This window comes from Lacerta agilis, chromosome 8 (genome assembly GCF_009819535.1).
Source record: "Lacerta agilis isolate rLacAgi1 chromosome 8, rLacAgi1.pri, whole genome shotgun sequence".
In the NCBI taxonomy this organism is placed as follows: domain Eukaryota; kingdom Metazoa; phylum Chordata; class Lepidosauria; order Squamata; family Lacertidae; genus Lacerta; species Lacerta agilis.
In genome coordinates, this window is record NC_046319.1 from 3746990 (window position 1) to 3764281 (window position 17292).

The 17292-nt window shown below is 43.9% G+C and overlaps 1 protein-coding gene across 1 annotated transcript; it reads left to right on the forward strand.

Moving 5' to 3' along the window:
• Window positions 1-935: 935 nt before the first annotated feature.
• On the forward strand, window positions 936-13532 carry DUSP11 (dual specificity phosphatase 11). Its single transcript, XM_033159085.1, has 10 exons — window positions 936-1126; window positions 2486-2561; window positions 3762-3893; window positions 5011-5134; window positions 5715-5775; window positions 8155-8201; window positions 9387-9462; window positions 11638-11766; window positions 12047-12091; window positions 13012-13532. The coding sequence occupies exons 1-10, from the start codon at window positions 951-953 to the stop codon at window positions 13265-13267; spliced, it is 1122 nt and encodes a 373-aa protein (XP_033014976.1). The 5' UTR covers window positions 936-950; the 3' UTR covers window positions 13268-13532.
• The last annotated feature ends 3760 nt before the right edge of the window (window positions 13533-17292 follow it).

Here is a 17292-nt window from a genome sequence, read left to right on the forward strand (position 1 = left end):
TTGTTCAGGAGATCCCTGAAGACAAGCAAAAGGCATGAATCATAGGATGGTAGAGGTGGAAGGAACCCTGAGCGAGGGTCCCAACCCCCTGCAATGCAGGAATCATGCATGGCAGGATCATGGCCATCCTTCCAGCCTCTTCTTAAAAACCTCCCATGAAGGCAAGTCCACTGCAGTCCTCCGAGGAGGTCCTTTCTACTGTCAAACAGCGCTTACCGTAAGGAAGTTCTTCCTGATGTTTAGTCGGAATCGCCTCTCTTGTAACTTGAAGCCATTGTTTCAAAACAAAATCGAAAATTCTTTCTAGTAGCACCTTAGAGACCAACTGAGTTTGTTCCTGGTATGAGCTTTCGTGTGCATGCACACTTCTTCAGATACACTGAAACAGAAGTCACCAGATCCTTAAATATAGTGAGGGAGTGGGGAGGGGTATTGCTCAGAAGGGTGGTGGGAATGGGTGATCAGCTGATAGGTGTGGAAAGTCCAGCCTCCAGAGCAGGAGGAAGCAAGCATGTTCCCCTCTGCCATGTGACAGCAGTCCTTTAGATATTTGAAGATTGCTACAATTTCTCCCCTCATTCTTCTCTTTTGCAGGCTAAACATGCCAACTCCCTCGACCATTCTTCCTCATGGTTTCCAAACGCATCAGAGAAACACCACCTGAGAAAGCGGGCTCGCTGCTTTAGTCCTCCTCCCCCTGCTTTTTTTGTCGGCCTGACTCGGGACCCCCTTCCCAGATGAACCGAGTTCGAGAGGAATATTATTCTCGAAGCCAAATAACACCAGTGAGGGGGAAAGCGACGTTTCGTCTCCGTCCTGCGCACGAACACCATTCACACCTTGCGACTCCCGGCGGAGAGGTAAAGGCGCAGTTCTCCTAACTGGCCTGCAGGGGCCGCTGCTGGAGGCGGGCGTAGAGCAGGGGACACCCTTCTCGACGGCCCGCGGGGATGACGTCATTCGAGCGCCGGGGCTCGTTGATTTGCGTGGCGGGCGTGGGAACCGGAAGTGCTGTAGGAGCAACCGCAGCTTCCCGGCTCGGTCGCGGGCGGCTTGGCGTGGAGACCGAAACCTTTGGGGGCCTCAGAGCCATGGGGAAGAAGAGTAAGAACGGAGTCCCGGACAGGTGAGCGGTACCTGCCTCGCCCGGGGGTGGACGGGGAGTCCCCGGGCAGGTCCTCCCGCGCCCCCTTATAGTGAGGCGTTGGAGCTGGTGCGTGAACCTCTCCCTCCTTCATGGTCAGCCCCTCGGGTGGGAGGCTCATGGGAGCTTGCATGTATGTATGTTATATACCGCTCTTCATCCGATTATGACAGGGTGGTTTACAATACAATAGCACGTAACAGAACAAGGAACACAACACGAAACAAAACCAATAACTACCCCCCCCCAACACACAAAATATAAAAGGCCATAGATTGTTTAATTAGCCAAAGGCCTAGGATAAGAGGAATGTTTTCCTCATCACGTACGGCCTTTGAACCATATATATGGCAGGATTCAAACATTTCTCCCAACAGCAGCAGGGTGCCCTTATCCTGCCCATAAAGTTCCACTGTCACTTGACCATACTGGGCGCCTAAAAAAAAAAAAAAAACAAGAACTTGGTGTTTCCAAAGGGAATTTTGCAAATGTTGATTGTATGCAGGTACGGTGGTACCTCGGTTTACAAACTTAATCCATTCCGGAAGTCTGTTCTTAAACCGAAACCGTTCTTAAACCTAGGCGCGCTTTCCCTAATGAGGCCTCCCGCTGCTGGTGCCCTTGCACCGTTAAGATTCCCTTCTTAGACCGAGGTAAAGTTCGCAAACCGGGACACTACTTCCGGTTTTGCAGAGTTCATAAACCGAATCATTCGTAAACAGGACTGTTCTTAAATGGAGGTACCACTGTACTTGAAATCCAAGATTTTAAACAGTGCCATAATGCCATTTCATCCAATCACACCCCAAAGCAGCCACATGATTCCTTTAAAAAAGTTTTCTTTATGTTAGTAATTAGGAAAAGGATTGCTTTCATAGGGGTATGTTGTTGTTACTTTTATTATTAATTAAATTTATATGCTGCCCATCATCTGAAGATCACAGGGTGGTTGACAGCATAAAAACACAAAAACACATAGCATGCTGTGTTTTGCTCTGGACCACACCAGTGAGCCTTGTCATCAGGGCAGCCCAGGACCTGCATACAAGCAATCCTTATTTTGCACAGGGGTTCCATTGACCCCACTTTTTGAGGGTCAAGCCTGCATTATCCCTCCTCCCATCCTAGGCTGTATTTTATGGTTGTCTTACAGTGGAATAGCTTTTGCATGTATAGCTGCCGTTTAGATGCTGTTGGTGTGAATGGTGTTTTAATGTTACAAAAAAAGGCAAATTCCTGTGCTGAACAGAGCTGTTCTCCTGTTGAATTGTGTCTCCCTCACTGCTGTCCCCATCATATTTATGCAGAAGCAGTAAATTTCATTTCATTTCACTCTTCTAGATGGACTCATTACATACCTCTTGGAAAGAGAATACCTGGAACACGCTTTATTGCTTTTAAAGTTCCACTTAAGAAGGTAGGTATGGCATGCAGTTTTTTGGGGGTGGTTTTATGTGTTATGTAAATTTAAGGTTGCTCTTGATCTGTTTGCATTGTGCTTTAGTCCAAATTCCAGAGTTCATGTTTTCATCTGAGCAAAGTTTAGTGTATAGCAGTGGTTCCCAAATATTTTTGGGCCACTATTCCCTTAGTTCAATAAACATCCACAGTGCCCCCTAGCCTATAAAAAGCAATATTCAGGACAGAGGTTTGCACGACCCAGCAAGGAAAATAGGAACACAATAAATTTCAAGACAGTGTCAATTAATTGCACATTTATTCAAAATCAATTAAAACTATCCAGTGATAGTTTGCTATAGGCTTGGCATATGTCCAGATTTCCCCAGACATATCTGGAATAGTGCAGTCGGCAGCAGTGTTCAGGCGGAAATCAATAAAAATGTCCGGGAAAATCCAGATGTATGGCAGCCCATGTCGGCAGTGCTGTTTTTGCTATTCATCCATAAAAATAGCTCCAACGACTTTGCGCCTCCCCCCCCCCCAAAAAAAAACTTTGCCGAAAGAACTCAACAACTTTTCTGTCCGGATTTTCACTGTTCGAAATATGGCAAGCCTGTTTTGATGGTAATTTACACCTCCTTTGCTCCCTTGCTTCCCCCTTGCCTCTTAGCTCCACCTTACGTAATAACTGCAACCCCAGGTGCACAACTGGCTACTTTGGGAACCACTGGTGTATAGGGTAATTGTATCTAAGGTTCTATTCATAATAGTCTAAATTAGCTTATGCAGTCTTGCCAGTTCCCATCTGCAAGGATAAACATCCCAGTTCTTACAACTGGCCTCAAACTATATATAAAAAAAACACAACACACACAAAACCAGGTCACAAGATATTATGAATATCATTATTTCTGGTAATTTTAGTCCAGTGTAAGATTTTGAGTGTCTTAGACTGCTGAAATAGCTTTAATACTATATGTGGTAAACTTAAGCAATACAAGACTGTCCAAATACAGTTGCACTCTCCTTTGGATGCTTGTCAGGAGATCTAGATGCAGCACCCAGTGAAGTAGTTCCATTTGTGCAAGGATTTCTGCCTGTGCAATGGAAATTTCATTGTGCAAACTGAAATCCTTGTGCTACTTTGTTAGACACTACCCTTAAGAGTTTAACAGCAACCTATAACTGTTGGTTGAATACTCTACTTTCTTTTCAGACTTTTGATTGGAAACTTGCTCCAAATGAACGGTTTTCTCCATTAGACCTTATTAATCAGGTTGCAGAACAGAAAGAAGAACTTGGCTTGGTCATTGACTTAACATATACCACCCGCTATTATGAGCCAGAGGTAAGTTCGGTTTCCCAAACTTATGTGAAAGGGGTAGATACTGTCTTTGGTAGCTTTCTCAATGTGGAATTAGTTGTTAGCACTGGAATCTTGTTTGTTGAAAATTTGTTCTGCTAAGAACTGAAATTAAACTTTGAAGAAATGGATTAAAGTTCCTTTTCAGCATGCAGTAGCTATAAGCAGTGCCATGTGTTGTTTTTAAAATGTTGTGTGTATTTAGGGGCTCAGATGTTAAGTAGATATGACACTCTGGGGGTCAAGAGGGATGGAAGTATTCCTCTGATTTTCATTCCTCTGTAAACACCATCACAACAGGCTGAGTTTTCTGCCTGAAAAGAGGGGTGGGGTTTATAATCAATCATAGCATAGCTGTTTTCTAGGAAGCTATAAAAAGTAAGTTGGTTTTGGTTATATTTGTATGATACGGTCATGATACAGTCATGTGAACAGCTGACCTATAAGGCTATAGGAGTATCATGTGGATTTGCATCATGGTCTCCAGACCAGCAAGAACACTGCATGATCCAGAAACTGGCCTACAGAAGATGGTGGTTGGCTTTAGGGCACGTGTGGCAAACTTGCAGCCCATGGACTAAATTTGGTTTACTGCACTGTTTGCCTAAAACCACACCCACCTATCCCACACCTGATGTCATACACAACATCCTGCAGAAAGGAGAATCAAGTTCAGCTCTGGTTGGTCACAATCTCACCTCACCCCTGTGGGTTAACTTCAACATCTGGGTTAATCACCCACCTGTCAAAGTTGGCCCATGAGGGAGGGAGTGATAAAGACCTGACCTACTGGGCCAAAAAGATTCCTCAGCCCTGTTTTAGGGTAGTGGGCAGGGCTACAGAAGGAGTATTAAAAGGGTGCAATTCCTTTTGTGACCCAGGGAGAATTTCTAACCGGTTTGCTGGCTTGAGTATTCAGTCAGACTTGGTGGGTGATGGGATTCCATTCTGAGCTGCCTAGGAAGAAAGTGAGTTCTGAAAGTATGGAGATGTGTGCTGCAATTTTTTTTAAACATCTCTGCATTTAAACCCGGAAATAGTCCTGTGTGGTTGTCTTGTTTGGTGTTCGTTGCAACTATTTGTGTTTCATATGTTCTTGCAGGAGCTCCTAGGCACAACGCAGTACTGTAAAATTGTAACTTTTGGCCATGAAGTACCAAATAATGAGACAGTGTTTGAATTTAAAAGCGCTGTTAAAAAGTTCCTGATGGAGAATCAACATAACGGTGAGCATGATCTGATGGGTTGAAATTGGATTTATCTAAGACAGCAGAGCAGTTATTAAGGTAGCCATTAGTGATTGTGTGGCATTTCTTTTTTATTTTAGTTGGAGAGTTGCTTTAGCTGGTTGGCTGGCTGAACCATGCCATGGTGGAAATGTACATGGTGGAAGCAGGAAGGTTCCTGTCCCCACCGGCTTGCATTTTAAAGGTGGATTTTGGGGAAGGGAGGAAGGAGGGGAGAGAAGAGGAACTGTTCTCTTCTTGAAACATGCCAGTCTACCCTTGGCAGCCAATCTGGAAACTAAGTTCCTGCTCTTTATGAATGGAAGCACTAGGGTACTCATTCTAGCTTCTGATGCATGGCAAAACTTTACATGAATTTGCTTTTTCAGAGTTGCTATGTATAACTGTGTTTGTGCACTGCAGAGATTAATGCTTTATCTAACACTTGACCATAAATATCATTATCTCCAAACAATTGTGGCAAATGTCAGACAGTACCTGACAAGCAACTTGATGAAGAATAAAGTTGCCTCTGCAACTGAGCCTTTGTTAAACCAGTTTGTGCTTCCAATTTCTCTAGACAAGCTTATTGGAGTTCACTGCACACATGGTTTGAATCGAACTGGTTACCTTGTTTGCAGGTAAGTTGCTCTTGAAACAAATCCAGGTCAGCAGTCTAGTTTGATAGTTGGAACACGTTATTTAAAAATGTATAATTGAGATGGTTGGACAGTGTTCTCGAAGCTACTAACATGAGTTTGGCGTGCCTGGCGTGCTCTGGTCCATGGGGTCATGAAGAGTCGGACACGACTGAACGACTGAACAACAACAAAAAATTGAGTATCTGCCACAAAGGTTCTTGCTTCAGTGTAAATTCAATAAATCCTCCTGGGTGGAAGTGTTCATTTGTTTACATCTATATATATAAAATGCAAGTGTCTCTGCGTCCAGTCCGTGTGTCTCTGGGTTTGCGCAACTGAGCATGTGCCCCAGGGACACAGGGATTGGAGCAGAGAGACATCGGGCCACGAGCAGCGTCGGCAGTTCAAGCGGGCGGTTGAAATGGAACGCCGGCTGCAGAGGACGAGGGGAAGCCGAAGAGGGAGGTCACGCTGCTGCTCCCGCCGCTACAAGGAGAGCCTGTTGCTGCTGACCCCCTCCTCCCCGTTGGCCTGCATGTCGCTGTTGCCTCTCCCCCACCCCCCCACCTCCCGCTAAAGCAGGCTTTGGCAGGCGGGCGGGGCGGGCAAGCAGGGCTTCTCCGCTAATGTGGAGAAAGCCCTGCTTGCCTCTCCTCCACCCCCCGACCACCCGCTAAAGCAGGCTTTGGCAGGCGGGCGGGGGGCGGGGCAGGCAAGCAGGAGAAAGCCCTGCTTGCCTCTCCTCCACCCCCCCACCCGCTAAAGCAGGCTTTGGCAGGCGGGCGGGGGGCGGGCAAGCAGGGCTTCTCCGCTAATGTGGAGAAAGCCCTGCTTGCCTCTCCTCCACCCCCCACCTCCCGCTAAAGCAGGCTTTGGCAGGGGGGTGGGGGTGGGGCGCCAGCCCCCTCCACATATGTTCTAGCGCCCGTTTTTTTAACGGGCTTAAACCACTAGTATTTATATAAAATGGCTGTTTTCCATGCATTAGTCGGTTAAACTGGTGGGTTGTGACCTGAAGCTGGATCATAGCTTGACCAAAGATGGGTCATGTCAGCAGTCCAATTATTTCCATGTAGTTTTAATAGGTTTAAGAAGAGATAGAAAGGCGAGATGGCCATAGGCAAACTTGGTAAATATAAAATATGGGCCCTAAGTTGCAACTTGGAATTAAAGGTATGTTCTGAGTTTGAAAAGGTTGGAGAAACTGTCCTACATAATTATACTTCTAAGGGTGAGGTGAAGTTTTATTTCTTAGTATGGTTTTGTGGATTTAGCCAGGCTGTCACTGTTATCCAACAGGGTTTGTCTCAATTTTAAGTTTTTTTTAAGCCGCCCAGGAGGCCATGGAGACTTCCCAGCTGACCCCAAAACATAGATTCTGAATGCCCTTCATTCAAAGCTTTATTAATACACTCCTTCAGAATAATTATGAGAGGGGATTAAACTAACTCTTACTTAGAGATGATGATGATGATGATGATGATGACGACAACAACAACAATAATTTATACCCCACCCATCTGGCTAGGCCTCCCTAGCCACTCTGGGTGGCTCCCAACCGGATATTAAAAACACAATACTGTACAGCATTAAACCTTAAAAACTTCCCTAAACAGGGCTGCCTTCAGATGTCTTTTAAAAGTAAGATACGTAGTTGCTTATTGCATTGACATCTGATAGGAGGGTGTTCCATAGGGCAGGTGCCACTACCAAGAAGGCCCTCTGCCTGGTTCCCTGAAATTAATGGCCATGGCTAACTTAGGTCTATTCATTTCAGTGGGTGTACTCTAGTAAAAGATAATTGACTACAACTCATGGCTTTTACAGCACTTTAAAATAGAACACAGCAGACAGCATGGTGTAGGTTCCTAAAACACTGCTTTCTTTTAATTCTGTTTTGAGTGATGTTTTAACTGTTCCATTATGTGCAGTATTTTGAATGTTGTTAGCTATCCTGAGCTTCCTTTCAAGAGGAACAACAGGTATAAATCTGATGAAATAAGTTTGAATTCTATAAATCTAGCATCCATGGATAATCAAGACAAGTTTTAAATCTTAGCATGCTCTAATACCATGCTGTTTGGGTGATCAAACCAACATAGTTGGTGTAGATCTTACAAAAAACCCAGATATGTAGTCTGAAGTGATGAATAATACAACTCTTGGGTATGTAGGTGGTGCCTCATATAGGCAATTCTGGGCCTTTCCCCCTTCTATTATCTGTTGGTCCAAAAGTGCAGGGCAGTAATCTGAGGTACAGTACAGGTTTGTTTTTAAAGAAATTACATACAACCTGTTGCCTCCAAACTTTCTATCATTGACTTATGTTCTTATGAATGCTCATTTTTCTATAGCTAAAAATCTTGCTGTTCTCTTAAGGTACCTAATTGATGTTGAAGGGATGGATCCAAACATGGCAATAGAATGTAAGTATTGCATCCTTTTTTGTTGAGTTGGGGCATTTGATTGTTTCCCCCACCACACCCCAAAGCTGCCTCATTAACTTCAGGATGGAAACCGGTTCAACATAAGTCTGTGTTAAACCACAGCTCTCCTCTTAACACTGAAACTTTTCTAGAAGGGCACATGTAGAATTTATATTGCATTGAGTTAAACAGATACGCTGGTAGGGACTGATACACTCTTCCCAAGTTTTCTATAGGTCCCTTCTCATATGACCTGTTTTGTTTTGTTTTTTGCTTGTTTCACCTGGAACTTGAGCATTGTGCCATTAAAAATGGATTGAGAGCTGATGCCATAAGTGAGCTGGAAAGTCAGGTTTCATTTCAGCCATAAACTTTTAAAGTGGCCTTAGGCAAGCCACATTTCTCTCAGTGCATCTGCCCACCTGCATTTTCCAATCTGTAGTATAGGGATATCTGATTGTTGGATTAATTGCAAGAATAAAGTAGTTCTCAGGCGTCCTGCTTTCAGGGAACCATTTCCGAATCCAGTCATCTACCAAGGAACTGGTGTGCATTTCTCACAGAACCTCAACCCTTGGCTGAGGATTCAGGGACATTTTCCTGGGTACATAAGAGTGCTGGCTAGGTCTATTGGGAGTACCATTGCCCTGAGCAAATCTAGAATGCACCTAGAACACAGACCCAACACTCCATTGCAACTACAGTGGTACCTCTGGTTACATACTTAATTCTTTCCGGAGGTCCGTTCTTAACCTGAAACTGTTCTTGACCTGAAGCACCACTTTAGCTAATGGGGCCTCCCGCTGCCGCCGCGCCGCCAGAGCACAATTTCTGTTTTTATCCTGAAGCAAAGTTCTTAACCTGAAGCGTTATTTCTGGGTTAACCTGAAGCGTATGCAACCCGAGGTACCACTGTACTATTGATTGTTTCATTGGGGAATCACTGGACTCCCTGGAATCCGCTTTGAAAGCCACAGCCTTTGTGCATGTGGGAACACTCTTTAAGTATTTGAATATTGGCAAGTAATAGCCTGATGTGGTTCTGCTTCTGCTTAAAGTGACTTGATGGGAGGAATGGGGTCTTTTTATAGAAATAACTGTTGCCACCAAATCCTGTGTGTGATGGGGCTTACTTCAAAGTAAATGTGCATAGAACTGCACTTGTAACCTTGTTTTCTCTCTTAGTGTTTAACAGTTGCAGGGGGCACTCAATAGAAAGGAAGAACTACATTGATGCCCTTAGGGGAGGATCTGGCAGAAGGCAAGTCATTTTTCTGTTCCTCTTGCTTTATTTAAATAATGCTTTTGCTTGGAAGAAGTAGGAACTAGTTGCAGAAAAAGGTTCTGTTGTAGCATCTGCCACTAATTTTTCCATCAGAGTACTTGTTCAGGAAGCTACTGGGATTGTAGGACCCTCAAATCAAAAGCCCTACAGGCCCTGAGTTTGGATCCCCTTGCAAATCAACAATTCCTCTTGTCTTGTGCCACAGACACAGGGCAGTTATTGTAACAGAGGAGTTTTCAAGAGAACAGACGCAGTGTGCTGCAGAGGAAGTCGAAAGGGGCACATTTGTGATGGGCAGAGGAAAGGAGGACACACCCCTTAAAAACCTTCCCAAAACCAGAAGGCCATATCAGGAATGTCATCTGAAGGCCTTCTACACTGAGGATTGTTGATGTTTTACTGTCTTTGGCATTAGCTATTTTTAGGTACTGTAATCCACTCTGCGGTCTTACGATGAAAGGCAGGATTTTAGATTTCTGAATAAAGGAAACAGGGCAAAAAGGTAAAGGTAAAGGACCCCTGGAAGGTTAAGTCAGATTCAACAGTGGGGTACAGTGCTCATCTGCACTTTCAGACCGAGGGAGCTGGCGTTTTTCCACAGACAGCTTTTCTGGGTCATGTGGCGAACATGACTAAACCACTTCTGGCGAAACAGGACACCGTGACATGTGCCAGAGCGCATGGAAACAACATTTACCTTCCCGCACTAGCATGCTTTCGAACTGCTGGGTTGGCAGGAGCTGGGACAAAGCTACAGGAGCTCACCCCGTCGTGCAGATTCAAATTGCCAACCTTACAATCAGCAAGCCCAAGAGACTTGGGTGGTTTAGACCAGTGTTTCCCAACCTTGGGCCTCCAGCTGTTTTTGGACTACAGCTCCCATCATCCCTAGCTAGCAAGGCCAGTGGTCAGGGATGATGGGAGTTATAGGCCAAAAACAGCTGGAGGCCCAAGGTTGGGGAACACTGGTTTAGACCACAGTGCCACCTGTGTCCCCTAAAGGGGCAGTTGGAAACCTGTTGGAAAGCATTTCATGTTTCCCCATAACTGTTTTAGAGATCCCTTTTTCAGAACTTTACACCACAAATGTGTGCTAGTAAAGTTATTCTCTTAAGTGCCAGTGCTTAAAATAGTCAAATTGACGCTGAGCATCCTCAGTGGCAGAATGCTGAGCGAGGAATAGAAGTGGAATGGAATATCCTGAATGAAGGCATGTTATTGCTGGCTAGAAGAACATAAGCACTCCAAACTTCTACATGTGTTGTAGGTCCCACTTGTAGTCTCACGATTTCCAATGGAAATACCTTAATGGCTATTCCAAGGGTTCTTCCCTCCCCATATGAACTGACTCCATTGTAAGAGGAAGCCAAATGAGACGTCAGCTTGCCAATATGTTTCTTCACTGTGGTTTTATGTATTTTTGTTGTAAACTGCTTCAATATATTTTCTGTGAAATTAAAGGTAAAGGTACCCCTGACTGTTAGGTCCAGTTGCGAACGACTCTGGGGTTGCGGCGCTCATCTTGCTCTATAGGCTGAGGGAGCCAGCGTACAGCTTCTGGGTCATGTGGCCAGCATAACTAAGCCGCTTCTGGCGAACCAGAACAGCACACGGAAACACCGTGTTTACCTGTTTATCTACTTGCACTTTTGACGTGCTTTCAAACTGCTAGGTGGGCAGGAGCTGGGACCGAACAATGGCGCTCACCCCGTTGCGGGGATTCAAACCGCCGACCTTCTGATTGGCAAGCCCTAGGCCTTGTGGTTTAGCAACCTATAAATAAACAGGACCACAATGACTGCCTCTCCCCATTTGAACAGACCCAGACCCTGCAATCATCATCTGAGTCCCTTCCTCTTGGGACCCTTTCTGTGGTGTCTCACCTGACACCTTCGTCACATATATTTAAGCACCAGGCAAAAACATCTCTTTTCTTTGGCTACTTAAACAAACTATGGCCTTTTAAACTGTGTGTTTGAGTATATTGTTTTTGTTTGTGACTATGATACATATTTTTGTGTTTTTATATTGCAAATAGCCCTGTGATCCTTGGTATAAAGGGCGGTATAGACATTTAATAAATAATAAGAATATACCCCTATGAAAACAATACTTTACTTACCACTAACATTAAAAAACACTTTTTTAAAGGAATCATCATATGGCTGCTTCAGGACGTGGTTGGATGAAAGGGTACCATGGCCCTGTTGGAAATCCTGGATTTCAAGCAATTACATACAGTCAGCAACATTTGCAACAGTTCCCACTGGAAACACCAAGGTCTCCTTTTTTGCTTTCTAGACATCCATTATGGTCAAGGGAAAATGGAAATAGAATAGGGACATCCTGCTACTGTTGAGGGAAATGATTGAATCCTGCCATTTACATGGTTCAAAGGCTACCCTTGATGAGCAGTCATCTCTTCAGCTCCTAAGTAATATGGGTCAAAGCCAGGGTTGCCTTGCAGGAATGCAAAAAGAAACTTTGCTCTTAGGCTTAGGGACTTTGGTTTAGGCACTTGAGCCAAACCGTTCTTGCAGTCTTTCTCATTCTTTTACAGGCACTTCCCACCAAGGAGAGGAAGGGGTGGGCAAAACCCACAGAGGTAAGAAAGTAGGGGTTCAAGGGAACTTCTGAACACATATTGTGTCTAGTCAAGGGCAGTTCATGTTCTGCAGGACAAAAAATTACATTTCTGTCCTCAGAATAAAGCATGCAAATAAAATTGGAATATGTCAGCTTAATTTGTATAAGCTGTTTCTAAAAGATGGATTTCCTGGAAAATGTATCTACATGAAATGCTGGATTTTGTCCTTGTGTTGTAGAATTTTGGAGTGCCCAGAATACACTTAACCTTGCCTAAATTGCTGTCTGGTCTACTTTTCAATTGTTAATGGTAGTGTATCAACTGAACACGATTTTATATCTGCTCTGCTAGTTAAAAGAAATGCAAAGTACTGCAAGATATGAAAACTGATCTGCTGCACTAACAATAGATGCTTTTTGCCTAAATAAAGTAGGCAGTGAGTAATGAATTGGCTCCTTTCCTGCAAGCTGCAGTACTTTATTTACGCAGGTATAGTTTTCCCTGAGGCAGTTCACAGACAGTGCGGAGGAATGGTTTTGTTCTGGGGTAAAGACATCTGAAATTGATCACGACAATGAGGAGCTCCTCCTAGCAGCTGGTTCCAGAGGGTGGCCATCTTTTCAAGCAAAAGCAACAGTCTTGTGACACCTTTAAGACTAGCAAACTGGCTTTTCTTTCAGCTCAGCATTGGTTGGTAAAGCAACTGCCGGTACCAGACTCAGAATTACAGCTGAAAGCTTGTCTGCTTTAGTGTTGCTCCAGTCTCTCTCCCCAGGTGTACTGCACCCAGCTCAGATGGTGAAACATACTCTCTCAATAGCGTATGTTCTAAGAAGCAGACTTAGAAGGCTCCGATTACAGCATGGGCTGGAGTGTTGCAGTGCAGGCTCTTCAATACCACTTGGCTCTGCTCTGAAATTTGGTGCTTTCTCTTTCAGAAAACCCTATCATACCAGTCACAGAAACCTCATCAACTGTTATGACAGTGGTCAGTCTGTTTACCATCCTCAGTACCTCCCTACAGCTGGCATCACTCAGCAAGGATTGGATTACCCTGTTAGGCCCAGCCAGGGGCTACACTATTCATCTTACCAGCAACAGTGGCAAGGACATGCGGGACCTCATTTTCCAGTGCAGAGTCCTCATTATCCGCAGCAACAAGGACGATATAAAATTGACAGACGGCACCGTTGAAAACTCTGTTGATGGAAACCTAACAGGCAAGGAGGACACAGTCTCATACTAATGAACATAAATGAATTATTGCCTTGCGATTTAGCCAGCAGACGAGACCCAATAGGTTACATTGTTGTTGCTGTTTATTTATTACTCACCTTCACTCTGTGGTTTCAGGGCAGGACTACTTTGTACCACATTACACCAATGCTGTGTAGTTTTCATTTTGTGATTGCTTACCAGCAGGATGTAGCCATTCCAGCCATTAAATGAATTCATAATTTATAAGAAGTGCTTATTGGCTGGTCTCCTGAAATGTCTCTTATTAAAGTCATGTTTGGGAGTTATAAGGCTCCTCAATGCAGAAGCTTCTTCCACAAATGTTAGCAAACTGACCTCAAAATTTGTGTTAAATAAAGATTACTTTCCCCTGCTCTTGACATGACCCTCCCAAGAGGGAAATGGACTTGGTCCTTTCAAAATGGATTTCTGCCTCATAATTCAGTTTGACTCCAGTTTGCAACCAGATTCAATGAACTAGTTGTTGCTTTCTCCATAACCTGGCAACTCTTCCTGGGTAGTCCAGTCCTATAGGGATGCTGTCAGTTGTACTAATCATAATGTGTTTTCATATGTAACTGAAGCTGTGTGGGTCTGGACTCACTGTGTGGGTCTTTGTGGGTCTGGAACCAGTGCTACCCTATAATGATACTTACAGTAATCCCTTGTTTTCTGCATGGGTTTGGTTCCAAGGATCATGTACCTTCACCAACAATCATGATTTGTGATTTTTTAAAAAGCTCTTTGCACACCTGGTAACCCCAAATAGATCTGGCGCAAAAAATGCTTTTAAACTTTCTGCCTTGCCTCAGACTAGAGTTGCCCAATTGACTTGTTGCTGTTTCAACAAGCTCACCTTTAACCATGTTTGGCTGAAATTGTGCAGGTCAAATGTATAAAATGAGGGGTTACTGTGCCAGGTTTGGAAATTTTCTCATCTTGGGGTTTTTTTGTTGTTGTTCTTTTGCCTTCTATTACATAACAGATGTCTCATTTGCATTGATCTATTGGAGTTGATATTTCACATATACTGAATTATTATGCCGTGTGGGTGGAGTATCTGCTCCTGATACTACCCTCAAATTTAATTGTCGTGTGCAAATCTTTTGTAAACTGCAGTGAGAGCCTCCTGGGGCTATGGAGCAGAATATAAATGCTGTATTCTAAATAAATAATAGCTGTATCCTCCATGAATCTGTCTATCAAATCTAGGGTGGGAGCTACCGCCACCTCTTCTGGAAGTGAATTCCATAGTATTAGTTATGTACTGGATGAAGACATATCCGGTGCTCATTGTTCAGTGACATTTTGGTTGGTCCTAATCAAGCTAGCCATGGGCCTTGCTTTACAGAGGATGGACCTCTGTCTGAAGGTCTGTCAGAGGAGGACAGGCCCTCTGGTCTGGTTTAAAGATAACCAGAAGGAAGGAAAGCACAGTTTTTTTGACAGGGTGGCGCTCGAAATTACCCACCACCCATTCCTGCATCTTAGACACCTGCTCCCATTCTTGATTTGCATTCTGCTTTTCCAACAACAAATGTTGAGCTCAAAGCGGCTCATCATCATCATTAATTTATTATTTGTACCCCGTTCATCTGGCTGGGTTTCCCCAGCAACTCTTGGTGGCTCACAATAGACTATTAAAAACATGATAAGACATCAAACATTAAAAACTTCCCTAAACAGGGGTGCCTTCAAATGTTTTCTAACAGTCAGGTAGTTGTTTATTTCCTTGACATCTGATGGGAGTGCGTTCCACAGGGCTCCACATATTCACAACAGCATTAGGAGGTGGGAATGTAAACACTATAATATCAAATACAGTATGAATAAAGTAAACAACAGTAACAAATACATCAAAACAATGAATACAATTCAGTGAAATCATAATTCATAGTAATTAAAAATATTGGAGAGTTGCTGCACACCAGCCCTGAGCCAAGTGACATTGTTGCTGTGGGAAGGAGCTTCTTCACTCAGTGCAGCAGGCAGCCCATCTGTCATAGTTTTTCCCACTACAAGCAAGACACATTCCTGCTAAAGGGCAGCAATTATTTCTAAATTTGCACCTACACATGTACATGAGCACATGCGCATTTCATGCAAAACACTGTTCTTGGGCCCTTTTAAGGTAATGTGCAAATACGTGTGTGTGTGTGTGTGTGTGTGTGTGTGTGTTTGTAGGTTGGGGGGGGAGGCGATGTGCAACTGGACCCCCTTGTCCTAATAAAAGTGTTGCCCAACTGCTGCTTTCGAAATCCAAGGTTTTAATTTTTTTCAAGATGTCTGAAAATATACAAGTGGGAATTAGACGGGAAACCTATTGAACAGGTCTATAAATTCCAATATTTGGGTGTCTACTTCCAATACAAAATGGGCTGGAAAGCACATATCGCGTACATCCTAAATAAGGCCAAAGCTCTTTCGTTTGCGCTTTTGCGCTTTTTCTTTTCTGAAGGAGCTCTTCATGTTCCATCTGCTTTAAAGGTATTTAAAGCTAAAGTGATCGCGACAATGGGGAGCTTCTGTAAACCTGACTCCCTTGGTGATAGTACAGAACCAATTCCTGAGACGTATGTTAAAACTGCCACAGTGTGTAAGCAATTCAGCCATCCGTTTAGAATTAAAAATCCCTTCCCTAGAAAATGACCTATGGAGGTGTATTTTTCACTATTGGTTGTCCTTGTGGCACAGGCTTCCAAATCTTTATCTTACCCAATGTCTTTGGCGAGACGAATTTGTTAACCCATGGGTTGAGAAATCCATACAAAATTGTGTTCTATGGATTGTCCCCATCGGACCTACTGAAATTAGATCTCGCCTCGGCCAAAAGAATTTAAAACAAAAAATGGATGATTTTGATCGCCAGCAAGATACCATAATGGGAAGTGGTACATGTTCACCGCTGAATCTTGGGTTATGGCTTACACCGCAGATTCCAGCTTACCTGTCATCTCTAACAGTTGTGGCGTATAGATTTACTTTTACTAAGCTAGATTTAACGTCTTTCCATCTAACGTCATGGGCAATAGGTTTACTAAAGGACAAATTTCAGTACTATGTGCATGTGACAACAAACTATAGAATCTCTCCATCATATATTATTCTGTTGTCCTTTGCACATGGATGCCCGGACCAGATTTTTACTCCCTTTAATATCAGAAACTTTGGATGATACTCTGAAAATTCAATTAATACACCTGCTACAAGACAATGTTCCAAACAGCTCGTAGCAAGATATTTGATTTACTTTATGATTTACTTTATGATTATTGACATCTTAATTTACTACCTGATTTATAGTAGAGATCTCCTGAATTAAATGTACCGTCGCATTTATTTAGCTAAGGAATTTATAGAAATTATAACTGTATATATGTATTGAATTAGTTTAGTTATTTTATCTACATATTTTTGCTTCGTTTCGTTTCATTGTACTCTGTTTCACTTAGTGTTGATATATATTGTTTTGTATATGGCTTTATATTGTGGACCTATGGTCGTAAATAAAAAATATCTATCTGCTGCTTTCGAATGAAGCTTCCCAGCCAGGGAGCAGGACGTCTCCAGCCTCTGCAGGGGGGGGGGGGGGAAGCTGCTGCCCAACCTCAGCGACCCTTAAAAACTTGCAATCCCCCGAGCAACAAAAAAAACCATCCCTATTTCTAATGAGCCACTTTCACCTCCGCCGTGCATGTGGGGAAGGGGAAGAGTTCGAAAGCGGGTTTCTCCAACGAGAACCCGGAAGCCGCCTATCGACCCTTCGCCTAAATACATCTCTATGGAAATATCTCTGTGGCAGGAGGGCCGGCCTAGAGAAGCCGGAAGTAGCTTCCCGGAAGTGGCTGCTGTTCCATATCTGCCGCCGTCCGTCGCTAGGAGGTCTGTGCAGCCCAGCCAGGACAGCCGGCCCGCGCCCCGTATCCTAGGTAGGTGAGTCCGGGGCCTCGAAGGCGGCCTGGGAGCCCCGCGAGCCGCGGCCC